The sequence below is a fragment of the Lipotes vexillifer genome, unplaced genomic scaffold (assembly GCF_000442215.2).
Source record: "Lipotes vexillifer unplaced genomic scaffold, Lipotes_vexillifer_v1.1 scaffold1860, whole genome shotgun sequence".
Classification (NCBI taxonomy): Eukaryota; Metazoa; Chordata; class Mammalia; order Artiodactyla; family Lipotidae; genus Lipotes; species Lipotes vexillifer.
This window is the reverse complement of record NW_006787678.1, coordinates 48,622-58,005: the sequence shown is the minus strand read 5'-3', so window position 1 is coordinate 58,005 and position 9,384 is coordinate 48,622. Positions and strand designations below refer to the sequence as shown.

At 47.6% G+C, this 9,384-nt stretch overlaps 2 protein-coding genes across 2 annotated transcripts; both read right to left on the bottom strand.

Annotated features, from left to right (window-relative positions):
- Positions 1-729: 729 nt before the first annotated feature.
- On the bottom strand, positions 730-3,237 carry LOC103074074 (protocadherin gamma-A6). Its single transcript, XM_007460471.1, has one exon. The coding sequence runs from the start codon at positions 3,211-3,213 to the stop codon at positions 730-732; it is 2,484 nt and encodes an 827-aa protein (XP_007460533.1). The 5' UTR covers positions 3,214-3,237.
- Positions 3,238-4,292: 1,055 nt separating this feature from the next.
- Positions 4,293-6,749, bottom strand: LOC103073798 (protocadherin gamma-B3). The gene is given in 3 exon segments (XM_007472140.1): positions 4,293-5,407; positions 5,410-6,403; positions 6,405-6,749. Coding segments are annotated over 3 exon segments (2,454 nt in total).
- Positions 6,750-9,384: the final 2,635 nt, after the last annotated feature.

Here is a 9,384-nt window from a genome sequence, read left to right as displayed (position 1 = left end):
CCAAAAAAAAAAAAAAAAAAAAAAGACTCCTTAAATATTTGAATAGGGTTCCTACATAACAAAAGCTTAGTTTTATCTGGGTTAAATATGCTAAATCATTTAAATTCTTATTTGAATACTATTAATCCTTCATTCTCCCATTCACCAGTCCACTATTTTTAGAGCTATATCTTGTAAGTGGACACTAATTGCCACATTTAAACTCACTTATAAGAATTTTTTTTTTCCTTTTTTTGCGGTACGCGGGCCTCTCTCTGTTGTGACCTCTCCCGTTGCGGAGCACGGGCTCCTGAAGCGCAGGCTCAGCGGCCATGGCTCACGGGCCCAGCCGCTCCGCGGCATGTGGGATCTTCCTGGACCGGGGCACGAACCCGTGTCCCCTGCATCGGCAGGCGGACTCTCAACCACTGCACCACCAGAGAAGCCCAGATCTTGATCTTTTAAAATAGAGGCTGTGATTCAGTTTTTTCCACAGTATAAAAATAAAGAATCTCAGATATGCCACATAATAGAAAAAAAGAAAGAAAAGAAAACAACTAAGAAGTGAGATGTAAGCAACCCAAGGCACAAAGAGCTTGCCAAGAGGAGAGGAGTAAAGGAAATTCAGGGCATACATTATTACGATTTATTTTGGTGAAATTCGAGAAAAGTAAGATTTAATAGACCTCTACTGATATAAAAGAAAAACCTTCTCAAAACTATATGATTCACTGCAAAAGACTAAGAAAACTAAGCACTGATCAAAGAGAATTTTAATTTTTCCTGTTCGAATAAGTACAATAAAAGTAATAACCTCACCCGAACAAGGGAGTCTTGCTCTTTATAAAAATCTTCCTGAATCAAAAGAGGCTCGCTTTTTTCACAGCTCTCCTGGCTGATGAGCGTGTCCGCGTAGTTGGGCTGCGGAAAGATCGCGTGACTCCGCGAGTCCGCGGTGAGCGAGACCTCGTGGGAATAGGTCTGCAGGAAAGCCCGCACTCCGTCCACGCCCACAGAGTGAGAGGCGGGTAAGCCAGCTGGTACACCTCCCGAAGTTTGCAGCACGTGCGATCTCTGCCAGCGCCTCAGTCTGAGCGCCAGCAGCACAATGACAAAGGCAAGAAAGACGCAGGAGACCGCAGCCACCGCCACCACCAGGTACAATGTCAGGCCTGAAGCGTCAGAGTCGTGTGGGACCTCCAGGCTGCCCAAGTCGGCCAGCACGTCTGGGAGGTTGTCAGCCACAGCCACTGTGAGAGTGACTGTGGCGGAGAGAGGGGGCTGGCCATGGTCCTGGACCGCCACCACCAGGGTCTGCTTGAGCGCGTCTCTGTCCAGCAGGGCCCGCGCTGTGCGCACCTCCCCCGTGTGCAGCCCCACCGCGAAGAGCCCTGGCTCGCTGGCCTTGAGCAGGCGGTAGGACAGCCAGGCGTTCTGGCCTGAGTCTCTGTCCACAGCCACCACCTTGGTCACCAGGTATCCAGGCTCTGCGGAGCGGGGTGCCAGCTCCACACCAGTAGAACCGTCAGTGGGGAAGGCAGGGTACAGAATCTCAGGTGTGTTGTCATTCTGGTCCAGCACGAATATGGTCAGAGACACGTTGCTGCTGAGCGGTGGGTCCCCACTGTCACTTGCAATCACTCTCAGTTGCAGGTCACGGAACTGTTCACAGTCGAAAGAGTGCAATGCATATAGTACGCCAGTGTCAGAGTTGATGGAGATATAGGAGGATAGAGGTCCCCCCTGGATGGTGTCTTCAGCTAGGGAGTAGGTGACCTGGGCATTCTCATGGCTGTCAGGGTCGTGTGCAGTCACTGAGAAGATGGAGGCACCTCTGGGGTTGTTCTCAGGAATGTAGACGGAGTAGGAGGTGTGGGGAAAGGCAGGAGGGTTGTCATTGATGTCTGCCACATTTAGGGAGATGAGCATTTCTGTAGACAGAGATGGCATTCCTTTGTCTGTGGCTGTCACAGTGATGTTGTACAAAGACACCTGTTCTCGATCTAGAACTGTATTGGTCACTAATCGATAATAATTGTCTACTGATTTTTCCAGTTCAAACGGCAGACTTCTTGAGATAGAACATATTACCAGGCCATTCCGTCCAGAGTCTCGATCATATACTTGAAAAAGAACAATCACTGTGCCTGGCAGTGTACTTTCAGCAACTGACCTGCTTCCAGATGTAACTACCACTTCTGGTACATTGTCATTCACATCCAAGATAGATATTAAGACTTTGGCTCTGTCTTGTAGACCTGGCTGATCCCGGGCTTCAACATCCAGCTCATAAAAGCTGGCGTCTTCATAGTCTAGATTTGCAGAAGTTGATATTTCTCCAGTCAAAACATTCAAGCAGAAAGTCTTTGAGATCTTTTCTGTTATCCTCACGAAAGAATATGTTACTTCCGCGTGGGCTCCTTCATCCTGGTCCCTGGCATTTACCGACAACACTGGCGTACCTACTGGAAGATTTTCAGGAACACTCACACGGTACACAGACTGAGTAAACACTGGAGCGTTGTCATTTGCATCTAGGACAGTAACCAGAATTCGAGCCACACCTGAGCGGACAGGGTCACCGCCATCCATGGCAGTAAGGACCAGGCGGTGAATGGCCTCTCTCTCCCGGTCCAGGGCGCGCTCCAGCACAAGCTCCGGGTATTTGGGCCCATTGGCTTCGCTTGGCACGTCCACTGAGAAGTGACTATTCCCGCTGAGCTTGAAGCCCTGGAGAGAGTTCAATCCCACATCCGGGTCATAGACCTCCATTAGCGGAAACCGAGAGGATAAGGCTGCGTTTTCGATAATTTTCACTTCCAATTGTTCCCTTAAGAATCGGGGTGCATTGTCGTTAATGTCCACTATTTCCACTTCCACGGGATAAAGATTCAATTTATCCTCAACAAGGATGTTAAAACTCACCAAACACGGTTCGCTCTGAGCGCAGAGCTCCTCCCGGTCTATCCTGCCCGCGGTGACCAAACTGCCGCTTCGCGGGTTCAGAGCGAAAAGCTGCGTCCTACCTCTGGGGACGATGCGGACTCCGCGCTCCGCCAGCTCCCGGGGCTCCAGCCCGAGATCCTTAGCAATGTTGCCCACGAAAGAGACTTTGTCCAGCTCCTCAGGAATGGAGTAATGGATCTGCCCGTCCCCGGCCTCCCACAGCATCCCCAGGAGCATGAAGAGCAGGACCAACACGCTGTAGTGCCGCCGCCTTTGCAGAGCCGCCATTACTGGCTCGTTCTGAACTTCCCTGGGATTACGAGTAGGGTGAACAGGTTCGCATCAATTTTGGGGCTTCTCAGAATTGGAGGTCAAGGTCCATAAACAAGCCGCGATCAGATGCGAAGCGTTTTAGGACAGAATGTCTGCGCAGCTGCAAAGCTTTGGTGTAATTTGTGCTTTGTGCTTTGAGGATATAACTCGAGTTCTCAATGCTTTCCTTACCCGGTTGGTGAACAGCGACGCCTAGAGTCCTAACTTAATACTGCACGGTTCCGTGGAAACCATTATACACAGGATCTTATTTCTGCTAAATCTGCATAGATGACACTCAATATTTCTCTCCCCAAGAATGAAAAGCATTTGGAAGAATAAAATAGCGTATTTTGAAATTTTTATATGTTCCCTGGAATGACACTTATTTCTGTGACATTTCTTATGGCATTGGAGAACACAAATACGTTTACACTTTTCTATAAATCTTGAAATCCACACTCCACCATCATTTATATTTGTCTCATTTTCAATAAGGGTACCAACAACCACAAACATGTTTGGGACCAATCCACCACTAGGTCACAAGAGTTGCCATTTTTAGATGTCATTACCTATTTTTATCAACATATAGATTAAGAACTGCCCTAATTTAGCCAATATTTGTTTATACCCTCAAGAACATGCAAAGGAAGTGAAAATATATAGGCTACAGTGAAAAAGTATTCTTATATTTATATTATATATAAAACATAGTTTAGGATTGACTACACTGAAACCATGTAAACCACTTAATTGTCTACATTGTATATAAATAATATGTCCTACAATGAGAATGTGAGATACTAGCATATTAAAAATGTTTCAGGACATATTGTTTTAGAATTAACAGAAATTTCAAGATCACTAAGCGACATTCCATGAAAGAATAACTGTAACACAGATTAGTGAACAAAGAATTTCTAACAGCCTCCCCATCCCCATTCTATGTCCAGAAAAACCAATAAAACACCAAAAAAAAAAAAAAAGCCCCACAAAAAACAGGGCATACTTAGCCTGTATACTTTTTGGCCTCTAAAATAGTGAATCGAAACCTAATTATACTTATGGGAGGAAAAGGTTTTGAAGTAACTCACCTGTTGCAAATTGACTGAATTAAAAGCAATTTGGGGATTGTCATTACTGGTACTTTCAAGCCAAGAGGCTTCATTATACAGAAGATCTCGTGGTAGAGCATTTTCAGGCTTTATATTGAGAAATTTAAACTCAGTCTTTGAGGAATGTGTGGCAGCACACAGATTGTAGGGATATGGTAAAGTCCCTTCCCCATAGTTGGGGAGAACTCTGGGTCCAGTTTTGGAGCAAAAACTAGTCTGAAAGCAACTCCAGGTGGCAGGGCTGAAGGAGCGTCGCAAACTCGGGGCAACCGCCAGAATCACTGCCAGGAGGAAGAGCACCGAGATCAAGGCCAAGGCCACCACCAGGTAAAACTGCAGCTCAGCTTGGGGGTCAGAGGGCTCAGAGTGGTCACTGAGGTCCGGCAGCGCCTCCTGCAGACTGTCCGCGAAAACCAGGAGCAGCGTGGCGGTGGCCAAGAGGGGCGGCTGTCCCCCATCGCGCACAGCAACCAGCAGGCGCTGGCGGGCCGCGTCCCTGTCGCCCAGGGCCCGCGCCGTGCGCACCTCGCCCGTGCGCAGCCCCACGCTGAAGAGTCCGGGCTCGCTGGCCTGCAGCACGTGGTAGGACAGCCAGGCGTTGTGTCCAGAGTCGGCGTCCACCGCCACCACCTTGGTGACCAGGTAGCCGGGCTGCGCGGCGCGCGGCACCGTGTCGAAGAGCGCCGAGCCGTCGGGCCCCAGCGCCGGGTACAGCACCCTGGGCGCGTTGTCGTTGCGGTCGCCCACCAGCACGCGCAGGCTCACGTTGGCGCTGAGCGCGGGCGAGCCGTGGTCGCGGGCCTGCAGCGTCAGCTCGAAGGCGCGCAGCTGCTCGTGGTCGAAGGCGCGCTGCGCGAACACCACGCCGCTCTGCGCGCTCACGGACACGTAGGACAGCGCGCGCGGCTCCAGGTCGCTGGCCACGATGGAGTAGGAGACGTGGCCGTTGGGCCCCAAGTCTGGATCTGAAGCGCTAACTTGGGCGATGGAGGCTCCAGGCGTATTGTTTTCTGCCACGTGGACCACGTAGGAGGCCTGGTGGAAAACCGGAGGTTGTAGTTGACATCAGCGACTTTCAAGGTGACACTTCTTTTAGAGGAGAGGGGCGGCTTGCCCTTGTCAGTAGGTGTGATAGTGACATTGTATTCCAGAGTCTTCTCTCAATCTAAGGCTCTATCTGTCACCAGCTTGTATGTGTTTTTTGTATCTTGAACTATTTTAAATGGGAAATTTCCTTTTAGTTGGCATAAGATTTCCCCATTAAATCCAGAACCTAGATCATGTGTTTTGATCAAGGCAACCACAGCCCCCAGCTCAGCATCTTCTTGTATATATTTAGATTCAGAATCCAGGGTTATCTCGGGAGCATTGTCATTTTCATCCAAAATATCTATTTGTAGTTTGCAATGCACAGTGTGACATCCACCATCCTTTGCTTCCACCCCAATTGTGTAGCTCCCTCTCTCTTCAAAGTCCAGTCCTCCACCAGTGGTGAGTTCCCCTGTTTCACTGTCAAGCTTGAACAGTTGTCTCACTGCCTTACCAATACTGATAAAAGCGTAGGTGATCTCAGCATTGATGCCCTCATCCAAGTCAGTGGCCATCACTCTTAGCACAGAGGAACCCAGGGGTAGGTTCTCTTGAACACTGACCTTGTACATGTCCTGGGTGAACACTGGGGGCTTATCATTTGCATCTGCCACAACTACCCTGATCTGCGTAGTGCAGCTTCTGGCTGGCTCACCCCCATCCACAGCCGTGAGGACCAGGTGGTGGCAGGACTGCTCTTCTCTGTCCAGGGGAGCCTGCACTACCAGTTCTGGGTACCTACTGCCATCTGGGTTCTCCTTCCGGATCAAAGAGAAATGAGGGTCAGGGTTGAGGTAGTATTGCTGCAGGGAATTGACACCTACATCTGAATCTTGTGCAGATTCCAGGGCAAAGGTGGCTCCACTTAGGGCCAGTTCACTGATTTCCAGCTCAGTGACATTTCGGCTAAAGGTCGGTGGGTTGTCGTTGACTTGAATCTCCACGGTTATATGAAAAAAAGTTCAAAGGCTTTTCAGCGACCATTTCGAATTCCAAAACACACATCGACTTCCTGCCACAAATCTGCTCTCGGTCTATACGATCACTCACAAGTAAGTCTACGTTCTCGGTGTTCACTGTGAAGAATTTCCTCTTTGCACTAACCCGCAGGTTCCGTGTTCACAAATCTCGCACGCCAAGCCTCAGATCCTTGGCGAGGTTCCCCACCAGCGAGCCCCTGGCCAGCTCCTCTGGAATACTGTAGCGGACTTGCTCCGAAAGCTCCAGGCGGAACAAAGACAGCAGGAAGAGAAACAAAATTCGCCTCCGCCTAGCCTGGCGCTTCGACCCCAAGCAGTTTCCCATCCCACTCTCTGCACCTTTGCCTTTCTGATCCCGAAGAGCTGCGATCGCTAAATGATCCCAAGAATTTCTGAGCAGGAGCTACTCCTTGGACACGTCTTGGCAAGCAGATTCTCGGATAGATATTTCTGCCGCAGAAAACCTCAGAGAGTGCACAGTTCGCGCGATTCCGCGGTCCACAGGCGATTCCTTTGCTTCAGGAGGAGCTGGATACTTTGTTCAGTACTAGCCAATAGCTGCACCCCGCGCCTCGGCTGCAGAACTGCACTAGTGATTACTAAATCAGTTCTAAATATAGAGCCGGCTAGAAGACAAGTCTACTGTGAACCCGTGTCCCCTGCATCAGCAGGCGGACTCCCAACCACTGCACCACCAGGGAAGCCCATAAATTTTTTTTTTAACTACATAATATATTGTCAGTCTAAAACTTGGAAGATGTATAACAATGTAGAACTCATTTTATAGTGGAAAAGCACATTTATCCAGGATTCTAGACGGAAACTCATTGGCATCTCTATACAAACATAAAAAACACTACTGGGCTTCCCTGGTGGCACAGTGGTTGGGAGTCCGCCTGCCGATGCAGGGGACACGGGTTCGTGCCCCGGTCCGGGAAGATCCCACATGCCGCGGAGCGGCTGGGCCCGTGAGCCATGGCTGCTGAGCCTGTGCGTCCGGAGCCTGTGCTCCACAACGTGAGGAGCCACAACGGTGAGAGGCCCGCGTACCGCAAAAAAAAAAAAAAAAACTATAAAAACCAACAACAACAAAAAAATCACTACCGACTCGAGACTGCTCCAAAATATGACTGAGCAAGTGCCTTTTCTTTTTTTTTTTAACACTGTGTGAACACTTCAATTAGTACAGGAAAGTTATCTTTTCAGAACACATATGAAGCTAAAGATTCAAATATTTAAGAGTATACTATATACAGTATATACACTCATGGTGTGTAGATCAAGCATTTTATTATGTAAAGTCTATTGAAGTTTATAGAGATATAAAAGGTATTTTTTCCCATTGCATGAAAAAGTTAACCCAAGACACATACCCAAATCTATACAGTAATCTTTTCTTTAAAATATAATGGAAAAGTGAGTTTTCATGTAGGAGTGAATGATATCAGTATTCAGTATTTATCATACAGATTCTCCTGTTACTCTTTGGATGACTTCACTATTCAGTGAGTCTGTACATTGTACCCTGAAATCAGAACTGCCCATATATAAATATAATTAGATTCCCTTCAAATAAATGTTTAAAAAATAAAAATCAAGTGGTCCTAGGTTCCCAAATGTATGGTAACTCTTTCATGTGGTTGAGTAATGTAACCTACTATTCCATTAATAATATTTTATTGCCATTTTCCCCATTTATTCATACTTTGCAGCTAATGTTCAAGTTGTTGAAAGTACAAAATTTTAAAGATTGAAAAATCTTTTAAAAATAAGGATCTGAAAACCATCTTCAGCAAATCATATGCAAAAATGAATAGCATGGGCTTCCCTGGTGGCGCAGTGGTTGGGAGTCCGCCTGCCGATGCAGGGGACACGGGTTCGTGCCCCGGTCCGGGAAGATCCCACATGCCGCGGAGTGGCTGCGCCCGTGAGCCATGGCCGCTGAGCCTGCGCGTCGGAGCCTGTGCTCCGCAACGGGAGGGGCCACAACAGTGAGAGGCCCGCGTACCACCCCCCCAAAAAAATGAATAGCATACATAGTTCTTCCATTACACAAGACATATTCATGAAATTTGTGACACACAGACAAGCATTTCATAAGAAAAATCTCATAGTTTAAGATGAGCACATCCCTGAGAAATAGTTTTTTAAATTTCCAAACCATTTCAAAGTTGTGTCAGTGAAAATTTAATTAACTATCAAGTTAAGAGGAAAAAAAGGGAATTTTATTCGAGCTGCAGTGAGGATTATAACCCAGGAAGCAGCTTCTCAGAAAGCTCTGAGAACTGCTCTGGCTGTTAGAAGTTGAAGGCACAGTCAAATACATTTTTGAGACAAAGAATCGTTTATCAAAATGATATACTGATATTCTGCGTAAAGTTCACCAAGGATACATAGTCCAGGTAAGTATGTACAAAGTGAGCAGAAAGTCACTGTGACCCTCTACAGAGCTGGGAAAGAACACTATTCTTTTAAGAAGTTACAGTGCTAGCATCAGTAGAAAGAAAAAATATTGAAAGAAAAAATACAGTCAAGCAGGCATTCTCATTTCTGAGGAGCTCTGGTTAATGTGTAATACAGATGTACACTGCACATTAGGGAGGGCGGAGGCCCAAACAAACACAGAGAATTTTTTTTTTTTTTTTGCAGTACGCGGGCCTCTCACTGTTGTGGCCTCTCCCGTTGCGGAGCACAGGCTCCGGACGCGCAGGCTCAGCGGCCATGGCTCACGGGCCCAGCCGCTCCGCGGCACATGGGATCTTCCCAGACCGGGGCACAAATCCGTGTCCCCTGCATTGGCAGGCGGACTCTCAACCACTGCGCCACCAGGGAAGCCCTTCTTCTTCTTTTTTTTTTTTTCCACAGAGAATTTTATCCTTAATTTTTCTTGTCCTGCCTTACTTTATTTCATCAGTTGAATTGATTTTCCAAATACAAATCTTAAACTCTTCTAATAAAGC

Coding starts and splice junctions, on each gene's coding strand:
- LOC103074074 (XM_007460471.1), bottom strand. CDS start 3,213: ATGGCGGCTCTGCAAAGGCGGCGGCACTACAGCGTGTTGGTCCTGCTC.